This window comes from Empidonax traillii, unplaced genomic scaffold (genome assembly GCF_003031625.1).
Source record: "Empidonax traillii isolate 1590-97213 ecotype Southwest subspecies unplaced genomic scaffold, ASM303162v1 scaffold158:size1480230, whole genome shotgun sequence".
Taxonomy (NCBI): domain Eukaryota; kingdom Metazoa; phylum Chordata; class Aves; order Passeriformes; family Tyrannidae; genus Empidonax; species Empidonax traillii.
Window position 1 is genome coordinate 320,407 of NW_020955351.1, and position 19,536 is coordinate 339,942.

Genomic DNA, 19,536 nt, shown 5'->3' on the forward strand with positions numbered 1-19,536 from the left:
TGGCTTTTCCCCCTGTCCATGAAGGAATGAGCTGTATGAGATCACTGTTTTTCTGTTGCATGCAGTGACTTTTTTAAGAGATGTAGGAGCTGAACAGATAAAGAAGGGGTTAGACATACACAGGGTTGTGTGGGAAGGGTGTATATGTACATGCACTATATACACCTATGCAAATATATATGAAGAAATAACCATATACAAATACACCTTTGTCTGTGAATTTATACCTTATTATCTTCATGACCTTCCCTTCTCTTCCAAGCACCCTAGAAGGCAAATTGATCTGTGGACCATGCTGACTGGCACCATATAGACCCTGTCCTGACAGCAGGAACAGTAGGGATTAATCCTACTATCCTATGGGAAGTTTTGTCTTTCTGCGGGGGCAAAGCAACAGAGTCCTCACAAGCTCAGTGATGAGATTTATGCAAGTTCCCTGTTTCAGGATGTTTTTCCAGTGTGCCAGAGCCTTAGAAGAAAAACACTTGATCAGTCTCATCTTTAATTTGTATCTGAGCTGGATCTTGACTCATGTGAGACATTCTCACTCAGGTTTCTCATTTTCATGCAGAAAACTGATCCCTGATTCATCCTGCTTATTACAGTTAAAGGAGACAAGTGTAGAGCTTGGTGTTTCAAGAGGTTGAATGAACTGTTTTATTTTCTCAAGTCTTCCAGAATGTTATCCACTACGCTATTTATTTTAAAAATGACGATGGAAAGGGTTTGCAGGACTAGCATAATTGGTATGTTTTGGATTAGATAATATGTGCAGAGTTGAAGGCTGGGGGACAGAATAGAACAAGTAGGAAAATTACAGGTATGAGTAAATGTATTCAGTTAAATGCCTGTGAGTGGGATGTCTGGGAATGATGTAGCCTGGGGCAGTGCAAGCAAGAAGACCTACACTGGAAAAAAGAGGTTGTATGTTGAAGATGAACAGTTAGAGCATTATGGGTGAAGTTCACATCAAACACTGCAGCATTTAATGTTAAGTAATTATTTTATCCTTGCTGTACCTGTCATGAACCAAAAAGATGGGTCTGAGAATGCTTGAGCGATATGTTTTCCCCTTTTTCTTTTGTTCTTCTAATTAATATTTCTACCATGATTCCTATTCGCAAGTTTGCATCACTGCAGTTTCTTAGTCTCTCAGAATGCTGTAAGTGCTGCATCAGGAACTGCATAAACAAGCCAAAATTCTGGTTCTTGTGGCTAATACCTTGCAGTTGAAGTTCAGAGTTTGGGCCACCTTGGTGACTGCAGACATGGAAATACAAGAAAACAGAAAGGTGTTAACAGAATTAATGGTCATAAATGTCTGGCGTGGTAAGTGGGGCTCAGGAAAAAGCTGAACTTTTTTGATGTTCCAAGTGGTAATCATTTCTTAATTAATTCTTGTGGTGAGGCTGCTTTTGGAAACTACTGTGAAACAATGGGATTTCTCTTTTTTTGAAATTGTATTTGTGTTAGTTTCAGAGGTGGCTGTGTTCACAAGTGGGTTTGATGAGACAATAAACCCAAAGATAATGGACTGCGTTTCAGAAGTAGCAGAGCCTTAAAATTGTGTTGACACCAAAAAAATTCGAAGCCGTCTCAACCTCTGTGGCAATCTTTTTTGGTTTCTTTTTTGGGTGTTTGGAGTGGTTTTGTTTGTTTGTTTGTTTGTTTGTTTTTAATTGTTGTGTGGGGTTTTTTGTTGGTTTTTGTTTGTTTGTTTTTGTTGTTGTTGGGGGTTTTTTTTGGCAGAGGGATGGGCTGAAGGCTCAGGTTATCCCCTCTCTACTTGGCATCTGTCTATAGCAATTTGAGTAGCTATTTTGTTTCAGGTATTCTTCACTAACCTTCCTTCACCTAATCTCAACCTTTTCTACCTCAAAAACTAATATAGGGTGGTGCAGTGGTTTCCCTTTACATGCCTGTAATCTCTGGCTTCTCTGAGTACAAGCTGTTGGTTGTGCAGACTTTACACACTGAATATCAGAGCAGTGGCTTCCCATGTCATTAATAAGGCAGCTATTGTGCAGTGATTAAACAGCAGCTGACTTCCAAGATTAAACCATGATTGTACAATTAAGCCTGTAATTAGATTCTTGTTCCAAATATATGAGAGAATAATTTCATTGATTTGGAATATTCTGTGTTTTCTAGCTGTGCATTAAATTATATGTCAATATAATCATCTAGGATAACTCTACTTTTGTTGTCTCTCATTATTTGTCCAAGTTTTCACATATTTTTTTATATAGAAGAATATGCATACATGCATATTCATGCACTTTCACCTCTATTGAAACTCTAATGTTTTTATTGCAGTGTTTATAAAAGAGATTCTCTGTCCTGAAGATTTGTATGGGTGAGGGAATGTGAAGATAGGGTGTTTGGGGTTTCTCAGATGAGGAAGAAATGGGATTGCTATAGAAATATCACGCTGACAGTGTTTTGGGGAACAAACTCACTTCATTTCCATTCTCCCTGTTCACAGGTGTCCTGGGATGTGAGTGAACATTTTGATGAGGACCTCATCTAATTATTTTACAAGGAGTTATTCATAAAACAGGAGTTGTTCATAAATATAGGAAAAGAGTGATATACTTAAAAAATATAAAGGAATTTAAAGATGCCCTGAATTGCTTTTGCAGCAGGGCCTTCACTGAGAGACACCTCTGAGCTGAAGGACAGTGGGAGGAAAGGCTCATTGGTGAGATGTCTGGGTGAAGCACATTGGCTTCTTTTTGGCATTCATCTTCCCTGAAGATGGGGTAGTTCACTCATAAAGATGAATGTTGTGGCACAGATGTGTCATCGTGTACCTTTCTCATATGTCTCACAAGAGTTTTTATGATATGGAGAATATGAGCAGAGCTCTTGTCAAAAAGAAGCTGAGTGACTCTTCTGCTCTATTTTATTGCCTCTCTGTGAAGTGACAGGATACACCCTTGATAAACAGTTGCAGTTACTATAAGATCATCTAATTCTCTTGCTGTCTTGGCAGCTTTTATGCACTGAATAATATTCCTTTCTGGCAAAGTATTTAAGGAACAATGGCAGCTGAATGCTGAATTGGTGACAATGTGCTTGTGCCTTTTGGTTTTGTGGCTCATTCTAAGCATATTATCTAACCTCCAGCTTTTTCAGACAATAGTCAGTTCATGGATGGTAATGAGGTACACGGAGGGTTTTGTTCTCATCTCACCACTAAAAATTTGGCTGTTCAGTGATCATAATGGTGTCAGAACTAGGTCTTCTCTTTTCAGCATCTTTATAATCACATTAGATGAAATAATCATCATAACGTTAGCAGGTCACCTCTCAGCTCTAATGAGATCTGTGAGAGGGCTGAGACACCAGTCTCATTTTGAGAGCACCTGGCCTTTGCAATATGACTGAACACCTTAACAGCAAGATGGCTGTGGGAATATTATAATTCTACTGGGATTCTGCCTGAAATCCTGACAACAAAAATGCCTCAACATGGATTTGGCCCCTGAGAAGGAACTTGTGTTGTGCATTTTCCAGTTTCCAGTGCAGCAGACTTCAAAATAACAGCTATGCCCAGTGAATGCTAAAATACTGCTTTTTATTGTATGAACGATGGTATTACTAGAGGGTGTTGCACTTAATAGTCACACTTAAGATGTAATAAGGTCAGGAGACGTAAAATAAGTACACCAAACTCCAGGTGGGAAGTATTTTGTACCAAGGGAATACATCAGCAGGTTAGAAGTGACAAACATTTTCAAAGCAGCTTGTTTAGAAATGGCCCAGAAAGCCAGAATATTGATACTTTCTTTGACCATTGTGGTCTAAGCTGATAAATGCTGTATTCCATCACCCAGCAGTGCTTTTTACCATGCTAAATGCTGCAGATGGGAAGTCTAAAGAAGAGATGGCCAAGAGACACTGTTCCTGAATAGTTTGGTGCTTTTGAATTCCTCAGTTACAATTCAACTCCTTTCCTACTTGCGTCTTTGTCCAAGTTGCTTAACCTGTCTGTCTCTGTTTTCCCATCTGTAAAGTGTAGAAAATTAAAGTCACTTATCTGCCACCCAAAGAATGGAAAGAGATAAATGGGAAGCATATTTTAATTAGATAATGTTTGCAAAGATCTTTTAAGCACTAAAAATTATTGTGCAAAGTAAGTGATAAGTAGCATTGTAATTATTATTAATTAAATTTTCATCACAGCTATGCTGGAAACATACTACCTGTACATTTTTTCTGAAGGAGAACAGCAAGAAAAGTGATTTCACTATTACAAAGTGACTGAAAGGCACAGTAGATACAGCTTGCATGCTCATTGAGAAAACCACACTTTGGCCTTATTTTTTCTTTCCAATAATCAGTGTGTTAGTTTCTCGACAGCATGAGAGACTTCCAACATTTTTTTGAAAGAGAAGACAAATAATGTAGTGGGGAAGCAGATGTTGCCAGGGTCTTTTTTCCTTTTCTTTTCCTTGCTTTTTGCTTTAGGCTCCATGCTGATATTGTAGGGTGTTGCGATGAAAAAGTGGTGAGGAACCAAAAAAAAACCATCAATCTGGTGGAGGAAAAAGGAAGCAATAGAGTCATTTTGTCTTGACAGCAGTAGGAGGAGAGGGAGGCAAAGAGGAAAAATGCTATTTTTTTAGGTTTCTTTTAAAAATATTCAGAGCTGCTGCTCTGTATAATGGATTGTGAGGAGACCAGATTATATGCAGTAAAAGTACATGATAATTTACACTGCTTACATGCAGGGGTTTTTTCTTTTTAATACATCAGCGAAGAATGTTGAAGCCTCCCAAAGCCACCTGTAAACTTCCTGTTGCTGCCAGATAGTTTGCTACAGACAAAAAGCAGTTGTCAAGCAGCGATTCAAAAGCGTGGAGGTGTCTTTTCTGGGTGGGTAGTTAGGTGGAACAGCAGAGATACTCAGAACAAGAATGAAATGCACTGCTAAGCAGTGCTGTGAGGATGCTGTGCATCAGTACCCACAGGATTGTATCATCTGAGCAGTCAGAGTAAGGACCATTAACTATCAGTGTAGCATCAAGGTCAGAGGTGTCTGATGCTGCAAAACCTCTGGGTTAAGTGGCCATTTTAGGCAAGAGAGACACTTTGGGCTGCAGAATTACAGACAATAGAGGGAAAATCCTTTACTGGAGCATCACATGTGGGAATAATGTGTATGTAAGATATTTAGGCAGTATCTGCCTGCAAAAACCTGCTTCCTCCCAGTGTAAACTTGGAGGTGAGGACTTGGAAGAACACAACACTTTGTGACAGTTCTTTAGAAATAAGGTCATCTAATCTTCCAAGTAGAACTGAGTATAATAAGAGCTATGGAGATGAGCACTTCCCTTCTGCACTAAACAAGAAAGAGTTCTTTATTATCCTTCATTGTCAAAATTAACAGGAACTATATTAAATGTCATTGTTCTGACTTTAAGAAAAGACTAGACACTAACCCTTGATCTACCACAATACACATATATTGCCTAAGTAGATGTTTATATATTTGTGAGTTCATTGCATTTTTTTCCCCTCTGAGTTTCCTTGTCCAATATTAAGGTGGTTTATTTGCAAAGGAAATCTTGGGGTTAAGAGTTCAGCTGAGAACAAAATCATAGACCTTTTCGTTTGCCATTGTGACTCAGTGTTCCTGCACTATCTATTGATCCAGTCAGTATCAATCAACCCACGTGTTCCTGACTGTTGAATTCAGGTGAAAATCCAGCAGCATTGTATTGTGTCTCCCTTATGAAAAAGAGCTGATTATTTCAGAGAATTTGACAAGAATAATTATCTTTTCTCTCCTCCCCTTTGAATAAAAATGAAGGGCAACAAAATAAACTAGTATTGTAAAATTCAGGAGCTGAAATTGCATCTTTTGGTTGCCTCTTCTATTTTGCATTTTAATGCAACATTGATGATAACATTTGTCAAAGAAACCTCACAGTCCTTGGGAATCAGAAGGTTCAGCAACAGCATAATTGGTGCAATATGGGAAAAATATTGTTTGAAATGTACTTATGGATGAAATTTGCTATGAGACTTCTCCCTAAAGTACATGATTTGTCTCTTCATCTCTGCTGAAAGAAAACTTTCTTCCTCAGCCTGAAGTCATCTCTTCATCAGAATAAGTTTCCTGGAAGAGATCTGGTCGTGAAAGTAGACTGAGAAGCTCACTATAATTTTTTTTAGTTTTCTTGAAGGCACTGTCAAGGACCTGTGCACCACTGTTAGACCCTGATGATGCTGACTAGCCTCACCTAGAGCTCTGTTGTGAGGCTCCAGCTCAGTCACTGTTGTGTCCCTGCTTTGCCAGATCATCAAGGCTGATGATCTGTACCCCGACACTGGGACTGACTTTATGGCTTGACCCAGACCTGCCTCACTACCACAAATTTGTCTGATGATCTGGATGTGTGGTTGAACCAGTAGTTGAACCCATCTGCAGCCCCCAGGCATGCCCTTCTCAGGTACTGTGGGAGCTGACCCTGCCTGGTGAGCTCTTCTGTCTTCCACACCAAGCTCAGCTCCTCATCTCTTAGGGAGTAGTTGATCCTCACTGTTCCCTGAGAGGGAGAGGCTCAAGGGTTCAAAAAGGAGGGATCCAAAATAGAAGATTTCTTTGGGTAGCTTACAACCTGCAGATCTTTATGAGGCCATTTCTCCTTCATGCTCAGTTTCTACCCAAACCTGCTCTCCTCCTCTTCCTACTCAACAAAGAGCCTTTGATGGAATATTTTTGTGTTTGTCTTATTTATTATTTATTTTTGTGTCTGAAATATTACTTTTCCTCCTGCGGTGGAACTGAATGGTTGGTTTGGTAGGGTATTCATATTTTCTAAATCTCCAAGCTTTTCATAGAATATTTTCACATGGCATTGTTCAGAGCTTTGAATAGAAACCTGCATCTCTAAGCAAGATAATTTGGGTATCTGAAGAAATACGGCAGTGTTAGCTGAATGCATTAGTTTAAATATGTCTGGATTGTGCTATATGAGTTAGTATTAGCTGGCTGCTTCTTTATTTGCATTTTCACAAAATGAAGCAAACTGTTATTTCCCTGTGAGACTGCTCCCATCCGTCAGCAGCATGTGACTGGCAGTGCTCTGTACTGCCTCATGCAGTTCTGCCTCTTCACTCCCTGCTGGTCTTTGTGTCCTGTTACAAATCTCAGGACACCCTGAAGCTGGTGTACTACCTTGATTTGTGCTACTCACCATGGCGACCCTGTTTGGATCTCTGTCCAGTGGACCTGTGGTTTCTTTAACCTTCCTTCTTTCATGCAGGCTGCACCTGCTCATTACTGGGATTGGATTTATTGTACTTGTAGGGAGCCTCTGTACAATGACTGGTTGAGTTTGAAGCCCATCCTGCAGCATGAAATGAAACTTCAGTGTGAATGCTTCTCTGAATGCTTAGTTCTCTTGTGGCTGCTCCAAATGTGCATCTAGAAGTGAAAAATATTTACTTTCTTCCTCTTTCTTTTCTTCCAGAAACCACTACCACTGCAGGGCAGCTGCAGGAGGAGGCATGAGAGGAAAGTTCTACTACACACTCACCTTCAGCATCAAGTTCCCTCATAAAGATGATGTCTGTTACCTGGCCTACCATTACCCCTATACCTACTCCACAATGATGGTAACACTGACATGTCCGCCTAGATAAGATAATGGTCCTGACAGGTTAGGGCTGCTTGGGTATGTGTAGATTTTGAGATGAGACAGAGGATTGTTTTAACACTTCTTCATCTGTGGAAGTCTTCAAGGCCAGGTTGGATGGGCTTTGAGTAACCTGGTCTAGTGGAAGGTGCCCCTGACCATGGCAAGGTTGGGGGTTGGAACTGGGTGATCTTTAGGATCCCTCCCAACCAAAACCACTCTATGATCATGATGGTGTCAATGTCTTGTTTACAACTGCAGTCCCTGTCAGTTCTAAAGCCCAGGATGCCGTAGGAGAAATTTCTGTCTAGGAAAACGAGAGGTACAAACCATTAGTGCTTATACCAGTCATAATGCAAACCAAAGGTGTCTCCATTCGCTTGGGGTTGCAGGATCTTCCTCCTGGAGGGGTGGGAAGCAGGAGGCTAAAGCTACTGGCAACTCAGATGTGCTGCATGATCCTCCTGGCAGGGGGTAACAGTTGAGCTTTCAGAGCTGCACCCAACAGCACCACAGTGCTGGACCTCACCTGATCCTTTACCAACTTTTTCCTCTGCCAGCTGGAGTTTCAGTAGGCATTTGTGACACTCCCACTAGTGCTGTCAGTACAGAAACTAAAAGAATACATCTCTAAAGCATAAATTGAATTATTGAGTTGTACCAAATTTGCTTCCTGGGGAAGGATTTGTTTTCTAGGGCCTTTTCTGGCCAGGGGTAGACAGTAAGGGAGTTTTCTGGGAAAGGCATCCGATGTCCTTTCTCTATAATTGGATGCCAAAGTCTGAAAGGAAGGTAGGATGAAGGAAGGGAAATGAATAGTTCTGGGAGTAGCTGTGCTTTTTTGTTAAAGATGAGGAAGGTGTCACTGAGAAGAAAACCATACAGTTCCAGTAGATCAGTTCTCCTTCCTTCTCCCCTCAGTTTCCACTATGAATACATTTTCTTTTGGGCAGTAAAAGCTGGTGTGGGTTGGTAGAGTTGAAGCTCACTCTGTTTTTTGTTATGGAATTGGTTTACCTACCCAGATATTAGAGACTGTGCTTTCACAGGGACAGTGTCCTCCCCCACGTACTCAGCACCCTGCTTGGCATGCCAGCAGAGTTAGGCTTAGATTAATTCCCACTCAAACAAGTCTCTCATCAACTGCTTTGCATCCCATTATAGATACTCAAAGAAACTGCTTCCAATATCTGGGAGAAGGCCAGCCAAGCCTTCACAGTCCAAAACACGTCTGTCAGCTCGCTTCTTATCAGGCTTATGGGTACCAGTTACTCCTCAAAGTCCACGAGGAAGAGTGTATGCTCCAGTAGTGGGGTTTGACCTGTAGCCTTGAAGGCACATATATTTACAGTCTGAGGAGGCAAAAACAAATACAATACTGAAGAATTGCGTGGACTTATTCACCATCATGCGTGTTTCACGTAAAAGCAGTGCCTCATGATTATTTTACTGTTAGTGATTTCTATCTTCTGCTGGCACACAGCAAGAGAGACTTGGAGAGTTTGTGCACTCTGGGAATCCCTGAATATCTCACCTGCTCCTGAATGAATAGAATAGACATGAAAAAGATGTTATTCCTACACTTGCAGGACCAGGTCTTTAAATATTTCACTGTCTCTTCAAATAAAAAGCTCATTGAAGTTAAAGGAAATTTGCCCCAGGAAAAGTTTAAATTAACTCAGACCCAATAAGGACCATAAAGTTGGGTAAATGGAAATTATGGTCAGAAAAGAAGGATATATGGTCATGTCCAACTCTTTAGCCAAAGCAAAATCATTGCCTCTAATAATTCTAAATAGCTTCTTTGCTTGGGCTAATTTAAAATGTCGAGTGATGCAATATACACATTTCCATTTTACTTTAATTTCCACAGTAAATAAACCAAATCAGGTTTGTGCATCAGTAGATTGCATTTTAAAGCATTTGTCCACTGGTGAAGTGTGTTGGTTTTACATATCAATAATAAATTAAAAATGACTATGAACCCAAGGGCTCAATTAAACACATAGTGCTTTGGGGAAGAAGATAAACTTGTATATGGAGTTAGTAATTTGAAAATGTTTTTAAATATCATATATTTTTAATAGTTACAGGCACATTTGCAGGAAATAGAGTGCAGAATCCTATTTGAACTGGACGCACTCTGCAGTTCATTACTTCTTGTACATTAGTAATTACATTTCTTTTATGAACAGTAATTTATCTATTTTTACATCACAGTCTTAATTGTTTGGATATCTAGCTGAAATCTCAGTGGCAGCTATATCCAATTAAGTTTCACTGGGTACCAGAAAAATAAGTAAATGATTATATTGAGTTCTCTGTATCTATGTGAGATTGTTATATGCATTTAATAATTAAATTTACTTTATTGAGCAGTATTTTAATTGTTTTATAGCATAGATGACTGTAAATTTCACTTCTATGTTTACATGGCTCTATTTCAACACTGGGAAAGCAGCCTGAAAGATGGTGAGTTCTAAGGTTGGAGGAACAGGAATGTCTTGTCCCATAAATGTCAGTTAAAATTTAGCCCTGAGCTGTACAGACAATAAGTTACTGTGTAAGGGTCATTCAGTGAATTGATATGTTTTAGTTAAAGTATTGTTGGGACAAGTGTGCCTAGTACACTATCCCTATTTCTACCAATTGAGAGACAACTGGTGTTCCACAACACTTAGCAACACCCTGCAATGGCATTACTTACACTCATCTTGCCACTTGCTATTACGGTGTAAACAGAGAACTACACATCATCTGGTGTGTGGGTGACAAGTGGCTGTTTGTCTAATGAGGCGATCAGAATTTGTTCCAGAAAGTCTCTTTCTTCCGAGCTGCCAGCTCTTTTTCTCAAATTTCTCAAGGAGCTGTTGGACTTCAGAATTGTTTAAAACTGTCATAAACTTTGGGGGTGGGGAGAAAAATCTCCTTTTCAAATAAATTCTCGGAGAGACGCTCTTCAAATTTACCACTACCGATTGTACAAAGTGTTGTTTGGATGTAAACTTTTTGGCTGCCTCTGATATGGAGTTGTCACTGAGTTTCACTGGCATGTGCTTGACAGCTAACCAATCAGTTCTATAAATGCTCAAAATTGGTGAGTTTTCTCATGTTTCTACACAACCCCTATTAAAATATGAAGAGTAGATGTTTCTCTTTTGAGTTTCATCTATGCATAGAAATTTTTTTACGTTAATAAGAAAAGCACCTAAAATTTAGGTAAACTGTTCAGGTAAAATCATACAATTGCTTGGGTTGGAAGGGACCCTTAAAGATAATCTAGTCCAACCCCTCTGCAAAGAGAAGGGACAACTTCAACTAGACAACAATATAAGAATGAATAATTCTGTGAAGCTTCAGTGCACTGGGATGTATTGTGAATGGCTTGTGCATATTTGTGAGATGCAAAAGATGATGATATTAACTGGCAGAAGAGAGGAGATGGGAAGTTAGCAAGATATGAAATTAGTATCAAAATTAATATAAAACTAGTGGAATAAAATCAGATTTTATAGACCAAGAACTCCCTTATAAATCTGCTTCCTTTCTTAATTTTTCAGTCCCATCTTGATATTCTGGAACAAAATAGGAACCCTAAGAAGGTTTACTGGAGGCAGCAGACACTCTGCCAGACACTGGGAGGGAATCCATGCCCATTGCTCACAATCACTGCTATGCCAGAATCTAAAAAAAGAGACGACCTGGAGCAATTCTGTAAGTAGCCAAATGAAGCATTAAAAAAGATGCTGGTGAGTTGTGCTCATGTCAGTAGTGACAATGACAACCTGTTTTGTGAATATGCTGATTTTTCTTGTCTCTCTCATTTTGGAAAAAGAAATCTAAAATGGGGAATAGGCAATTACAATGCTTTTAACAAATTACAGGTTTGCATGGAGGAAAGAGGAGAACTGACACCATTTGCACCTCAAATTTCTCTTTAATGATCTGAAACAATTGCAAAGTTCAATATCAAATATTACCTCCAGCAAAAAAAAAAAAAAAAAAAAAAAGTGTTCCAGTAGCTAATTCAATAAGAATTTTTTTTTGTTATGTTCCATATTGAAATGATTTATGTATTTTGAATTCTAAAGCTTGCAAAAAAAAAAAAAAAGAAAGAAGTACAAGATAACTTGTTCCTAGCTGGAGCAGCGCTTGAAGTGTTCTGGTGAAGTTCCAGCTCCTGCAGTGTGCCCAGTAGATCCATCTGGACACAATACAGCTCTTTGCATTCTGAGACCTAACTGATGATGTACTGTATAATGGTAAATATAATAATTGCCATTTTATATCTAGAGATGGTTATTTTTCATTGTGAAAGCCAAAGATTTAGACCTTCAGTGGCCTTGATGAGCAAGATTAAGATACGCAAGTTTCTGTAACCCAACAGCAAGTGAAAAGAAGATTCAGATTAGCACTGCGCTGGGCGAGGTTCAGTTTAAGAGCCTAAATGACTAACTATAATATGTAGGTTGAATTTTTTTCTGGAGTAAGGAACAAGGCACACACTGATTTTTTTTTTTTTTTTTTAAATTAATCTCTACTCTTCACATGTAACATGGGTTGAAAACTTTGAGGAAGTGTGAATATTTAAATTGTCTGAAGACCTTTTTGGATGTTAAGCAAATAGATCTGATTACCTCACTTAAGCATTAGTCTAGCAGTATCCAAAGGGATTCTGTGATATGATCAAATTTCTCATTGCAGGATTCTTCTTTCAGGGTTAAGTGGAGCTATTTGAGTGAACTTCTCATAATGTCCATTCTACATGCATAAACTAAAAGGAAGCTCAAATATTGGAGCTGGTGATAGTTATTGCTATCTTTTTTGGTCCAGGTTTAGGGCACAGTGACTGTGGTTATGGTGGAATTAAAGTGTAATCATCTGGAGCTCATACCTTTTTATTATAATAATTTTATTACAAATTGAGCTTTTACCCTGATTTAGCAAATTTATGATCATGAACATGCTTCTCTATTGAAATATTAACAAAAAATAGCCAAGTGCTGGCTATGTGGGAATTCATAACATGCATGCACACACAGATGTCTCCTGCTTTGTGACAATATTTGAAGCCAGTGGGAGCTTGCAGTTCTCCCTGAAATGCGATGAAATGATGTGCCACTAAACACTTCCTCTGAAGCCTTGCAATACAACAAGATTGAAGACTTCCTAGGCCTATCCACGAACCAGTGGAACTCGATCAAAACAGAATGTGTAGAAAACCCAGTTGTCTAACTGAAAAAGAAATTGTTTGGGGGAAAGACACTGTTAAGGCAACACAGCTTCTGCCAGGTTTCCAAGACTCTAAAAGTAAACACCAATACTCTTAAGTGATGAAAATATTTATTGTTTCATCAAGTGGAAGAACAGCAAGGCAGCAAACCATATTTTATGCTGTGGGGATGCCTCTAGGCAAATCGGAATAATCACGTATATGCTTATTTTGTTTGAGTAACTTGGATAATAATGGCTTTTGGGGACACACTTAGCATAATTTGTGCTGCTTTGTGTGGCTTTGATCAGCACTCACTTTGCAGTTTCCCCATCTTGTTTAACATACTTTTCTCTCCGTTAAGTGTTTTGACTGGTGGAAGGACCTATTTGTCAATGTTTTCCGTGCTAAAAACATAACTCAAAAGTGACGACCAAGAGCTAAATGTGAAGGGACCAAAGGGTGGAAGGTCTCTCTGTAACAACTCCCATGGCTTTGTGCAGTCTCCATGCGTGTGTATTTCAGCCTGAGAAGTGACGTGGAGCTCCAGGACTGGGGAACTGGGCACATGGGTAATAAATACAAATTGAAAGCCCTTGGTTCTGGCCAATTCATAATTTGCATGAGTTATAGCCATTTTGATTTCCTATCAAATTTATTTCTCCTTTGTACATTTAATATGCAGCTTGAGAGTTTCTTTTCAATAATGTAGGTGGTATAAGTAAAACACAAATCTCACCAGACTTCGTAGCTCTTGCAAATGATCGTACTTAAATACTCTAAATTCTCCTCTAGTTAAAAACCTGAGGAGTAGGAAAGATTATGGATGAAGAGTCATTGGGCGGGTGAGGAATACTGGGAAGGCAGCAGGATCAGCCCTGTAGGAGTGCAGTGGGGAGGAGTTATTGTGGTACTGGAGGTGCTGATGGAGTGGGAGCGGCCCAGGGACAGTGAGGGCATGGCATCCTCTGTGTCAGCTGTGCTTTGCTTCCCTTGCTCAGCTCTTTCAGATTGCTCTTGTCAGGCTTTTGATTAATGTGGCCCTAGGATGGTTAAATTTGTCTGAGTTAAATTTATTAACGTGCACCTTGTTAATAGGAAGCACAAGCCATGCACGCTCGCAGGCACTGCACACACACCGCGTGCTGAAGGGAAGAAAAATGGGCTGCTGCTTCCCTTCATTATGCCTTGCTTCTGTGAGGCTTTGATATTCACTTTAGGCTCCTTTCTCCTTCTTCTCTTCCTATCTGCCCTTTATGCGATGGCGGTGCACTGAATAATATTTATTAAATGCTCTGTTCTGAAATTGATACGAGGAAAGAAAGAAGTGAGCTGGGAACTATTTGGCTTCCTGCGCTTTGACTCTCAGTTATGCAACCACTCAGTAGCACAACCTCCATTCAAACTTGATTGATGTCTGTGGGTACCTGGAGACTGCAAAAAGAGTCTGAGTCTGGTCAGTGGTCCCTGCTGGGCTCTGCAGCTCCATAGACTTGTACAAACAGAAACTGAGAATTTCTATCTTGTTTTGTGGTTGCTGTTTTATTTTAAATTTGCCCTTCCTGCTATCATGCGAAGACTGAGCATCCAGCTAGTAGGGATGTCTTTGCTACCCATTCTAACTGCAGTATCCTCCATGGTCTTGTGATAAAGCCATTGATTTCCCATTCTGACTCTGTGAGATTGACTTTATTTCTGGCTCTGCTAAGTCTAGCCTTAGACACTGCCTGATGAGAGTTAAAGGGACTTTTGAAGGGAGAGCGATTCCCAACACCTCTAAGAGCATTATCAAATGATTTCAGAAACAGGGTGACTAAAGCTTCCAGTCTTGGTGCCAACTGCTCTGTGAATTAGTAGGAGTTTGCAGAGCTCTGATTTTCTTGGATTTGCCACACACAGAGGCCAGTGAAGACAGTGTTAGCAGCATGTATGTGTACTGAGTAATAGTTTGCAAACTCTTAATTCACAGCGTTATTTATGCATGCAAAAGTGCAGTGTGTAACTCTATTATAAACTCCCTGGCAGACAGCTGGGTAGACCCTGCAAGCCATAGGATACTGTTGTAAGTGACAGAGCAAATGGACAGAGTAACTCTTCAGGGAAGTGTAAGTAAAACATCTAAACACTGATGCACAGTCAACGATAAAATTGTCTTCTTGTTAAGAAAGTAAAGGACACTGATATGTTGCTAATGGTAACAGAGCGGTGGAATTAAAACCACCAAATACAAAATGATGGGAGAGAGAAGGACAGGGTACACTCTACACTGCCTTGTGAGTGTTTTTCAGGAGGAGTTTTGTGGCTGTGCCCTGAGCTGGGGTGGATTTGCTCTCATCTTTAGTTAGGGAAGGACACCTCTGAAGTGAGGTAGAGATGTTGCCATTCTGGTTACTGCTAATACAGAGGAATAATTGAAACAGTCCCAAAGGAATTCCTTAGAGGAATGAAGATTTCAGTGGGTGTAGGGTGGTGCAGCAGTGCACTGCTTCAGCTGATGACCCCAACATCGCTGCATTCTCAGCTGAAGGACATGAAGTATCATAAATCACCGTGGGGGTTAATCCTGCATCCACTGAGAACAGTGTCACTGCAGAGTGGGACAGGATAATGATTGTTTGTAACATCACAAAGAAAGCAACTGCAAGGGTCTCTTCATGGCTGGTTGTACTGTTGTCATCCCCATTAATAATCCTGATTATTCAGTGTGACATGAGTATTCCCCCAGTCAACACACCTGATGACTGTCCTTTTAGCAGTGTGTAGCCTTACAGAGATGAATTGTGGGGTTTAAAGTTAAACCAAAATGTCCTGGCTAATTAGCAGCAGAGGTGAGAGAAATGAAACAAAAATGACACTAGCAAATGGGTTTACATCAGTAATAGCTGTCACTTTGAGTTGCTGTTCTGTCATCACATGTCCTCTTTATGCATGGCTGGGGAAACCATTATGAATACTGTCAAAAAAGATAATGACATCTGCTTATCTTAAATGTAGTCTTTTGGGGAGATGAAGCATATTTTTTGTTCGAGTCTAAGCATATTTCTAAAGATGGAGAGATTAATGTTTTTGGGGTAGATATAGCAGGATGCTTCTGCCCTTTGAATCTGCAGATGCTCCTGGAACTAGAAGGAGAGAGAAAGTGAGACTAATGATGTGTCTTTGCTTGCTCTCATCTTAAGCCTATGGAATCAAAAAGACACAGTTGCTGAGAAAAATATTCTAACATTTCTCAATTTGCTTGTATAAGCTATTTAGGTGGTTGTTTTGCAACTTTGATATTTTCTTAGAAAGAAACAAGCCCTTTACCTTTAAATATAAATTGCAGCAAAGAGTAATTCCTGAGCGAAAACAGCAGAGGATGTGAATTGCAGGGGCCACTTATGCAGGATACTGGGAAATAATGATCATGTGGAAAATGTACACAGTTTAATTAAGCACATTGATTAAATCAATATGACTCAAACAGCTTAGTGCTCCAATCAGCTTAATCTCATTAAATGTAATTCAGGTCTCGATAATTGATTAATAATGCATTATAGTTTATGAATTATTGACTCCAAGTTATTATAACTGTGCCTGCTCCCTGCATGGCAACTGGTGTTGCATGTTAATTATGAAAGGCTCAAGCTCTCTTCTCTTGAATAACTTTTTCAAATCTGGAGATGACATATCTCCTAGTGAAACAGGGATCAAATTAGATCAACACCTCATTGGAGTTAGTCCGCCCCAAAGGAAACTGCACACTTTAAAGGAAGCTCTCCTCTAATAATGTCGAAATAGAGAGGTAGAATGACCTGCTTTGATTGGTAATGATCTTTCCAGCAGGCAGAAGAACTGCCTGTAGTGATTCAGCTGGAATGGTAACCCGGCACTGTGCTGGCTGGAAACAGTTTGCAACAGCAAGCACATCTGTTGCTCGAGTGTTACTGCGTAAGATCCCCCCTCCAGCACACATGTTCACGCTATAGCCAATGCTGCTGAACCCTGAGGTCATGTTTGCCTGCCAAATATGGAGCAAGCCAGTTCCCCTTATCTGCCTATGTGCTGGCTGGTTTCTCTGGAAAGGTCTGATAGGCTTTTACAGTGGTATTTCCACAGTGCAAGTGTCACAAGAAGAAAGAACCATTGCTACTATTGATGGCAGTTCAGGAGAAAAACAAAGAGCTGAAGAAAGCCTCTGCTCCTCAGGTGGTCCCCCATTAGATAGTATTTCAACTGAATGTGAACAGAGGATGTTATCTCAAACAAGTTTTTCTAGCTACTTACATACTTCACATGGTCCAAATTGCAGTCTTATGCAGAAAGAGTCCACCAGCATTACACTCCCTTAACATATCCCATTTTTGGAACCGGTTCTGCTTCTTCCTTTCACCACTTCTGTATCTCTTCTTCTTATTTCTGATTACAGTTAAAAGTGAACGGATTTTAGTGTACACAGAAATTAAATGAGATGATTATAGAATGGTGGAGAAAAACATTTTTTCTTTATTCTTGCATCTGCAGTAGTGAGGTTTGAATCTGTGTATTCTCTTGATTTGAAGATTTGCTCCTCATTTGCAGAGCTGCCAGACAGAGGTGCTGGTTCCTCTCTCACTTTGTACCAAACACTTTGTTGTTGGTGACAGGAAAAAAAGAAAAAAAAAAAAAGATGTCAGCTGTTGTGAAAACTGTGATCCTGTTTTAATGCAGCACTGAAGAAAGGCTGAATAAAATTGTCATGTGTTCTACAGTGCTGAATAATTACAGAATGGAGAATACATTTTTTTTCCACTTGAATAGATAGTTTATCAAGCATCTGAAGCCAAAGCAACAATCTCCAGTTATGCAACACTGATGATGTGTGCTCAAAATTTTTCAAGATTGTCTTTCAATTTCAAACACCTCTTCTACTTTTTCTTTCTGATATACCAGTCACAACACTGTGGCAGCCCACTGCAAAAACAGCAGACAAATTTCTGCAAAACTGTGCTCCTGTTTCAGTGTTCAGCCTACTGCCATAAAGGTGGAAGCTGGTTGAATAGAATATGAAATCTGTGAGGCAGACACAGGGTTATCTGCAGACCGAGGCCAGGATTTTCCATGATGTATCAACTGCTCTTTAAATCCCAGCGTTTGGTGGAACTGACTCTGCCAGCACAGCTTTGACACTGTGGTCAGCCTTCTGTGAGCTTGGCAAAATGCATATTAATATATTGAATCCCAGTAGTCAAGGCAGCAAGGAATGGAAGGAAAACACTGAACAACGGTGCTAAAAATGGCCCCTGAAGCACAGACAGCCACAATGGGTTTTTGCAAAAAGAGAAAGTAAATATTAGGGTAATCTCTCATTGTGTCTCACCTTTGCCTAAAACAGCATGATGACAGAACAACCACATGACGTGAGATAATTTGTAGTGTTCTTCATCTAGCTGTAATTTGCTATAATTTTTTTTAAATAAACTTCCTCTTGAAATTTGGAGATTTGTTCTAAGCCCTCCTCTTCTTAGGGTACAGTGCCATAGAATTTTCTGTTCTTTCTTCAGCACTTGTTCTGCTACCTTTCCTTCTCTTAATTATGTGTCTTATGTCTCTCTCAAGAGACTTGGAACCTTTGCGTGTCCTTTTCAGAGAAGAAATTATCTGATTAACAGCAGCATTCTCTGGAACATAAGTTAGCAATATCTTCTTCATTGGTATGGACTTGGGCTAGAACGTCAGGAGTTGGACTTGATGATCCATGTGGGTCCCTTCCAACTTAAGATATACTATGATTTCCTCAGTAGTGCTTGGCATTGGCTATGCTCCAGACTTTCAGAACCTAAGAGCCTTTTCTGATACACTAACGAATTAAACATCGTGAAAATCTAAATTAGCATATCTTAGTCATAATTATTTTATTCATTATTGGTTTGTCAAGTGCCTCAGAAGTGTCTTCCCACAAGAGCTTGGTACTATTTGTATTTTTTGCTATAAGGCATTGAAAATTATCAATGAAACTGGAAATGGTTTGGTTATATGTATTACTTATTATTACTTTGGAAATTTATAGTCAGCTGCTTGGAACATGCCTGTCTTACAACACCCCAGTGCCTGTCCTCACTGCAGTGGAGCTACAAGCTTCCATAAGAGTGATAGGTTGCTCAAATTCCTGCCTTAGCAGAAGGGGGGACCAAATTCATCTTCTCTCCCTCAGGTGAAAACAATCTGCAAGAAATCTGCAGCTGTTGTGCTTCCAATGGCCAATCTCTTTCTGGTAAAGGTATTGAAATAAAGCCCAGCAGAGCCCCCGGGCAGCTTTTACTCCCTCAAATGGTGAACAAGCATTGAACTGCTACTGGGTTTCTATTACCAACTTCAAATTACGGCATAGAAAAAAACCTCTGTATTTCAGTGAGCTGCACATTTCCCATGCCTGGCCATAAATTCCAGTCACACACGGTCCTGTGGGGCATATGCTAAAAGGTCACTGTGGTACTGTATAAATTAGCCAGAGATGCATTTGAATTGAGTTAAATCTATTCTCAATGTGATGGAGATGGGTTGTGTTAGGGAGGACATAATTTTAGGGTCAGATTATTTCTGGAGATTAAATATTGTTAAAGAACAATGTCTTTACTAGAGGGGTGTAGAGTCAATGCTTGTGCCTCAAGGTAAACGCAGGTCAGGAAAGGGTTCCTTCAGCTGGTCACAATATTG

At 39.8% G+C, this 19,536-nt stretch overlaps 1 protein-coding gene across 1 annotated transcript in view; it reads left to right on the forward strand.

The window, feature by feature from the left end:
- The window catches only part of AGBL1 (ATP/GTP binding protein like 1), a 306,575-nt gene that overhangs the window by 106,647 nt on the left and 180,392 nt on the right, over nucleotides 1-19,536 (forward strand). The window contains exons 16-17 of the mRNA XM_027884984.1: nucleotides 7,485-7,629; nucleotides 11,210-11,363. Coding sequence (XP_027740785.1) covers nucleotides 7,485-7,629; nucleotides 11,210-11,363 — 299 coding nt within the window. The remainder of the gene's footprint in view (nucleotides 1-7,484; nucleotides 7,630-11,209; nucleotides 11,364-19,536) is intronic.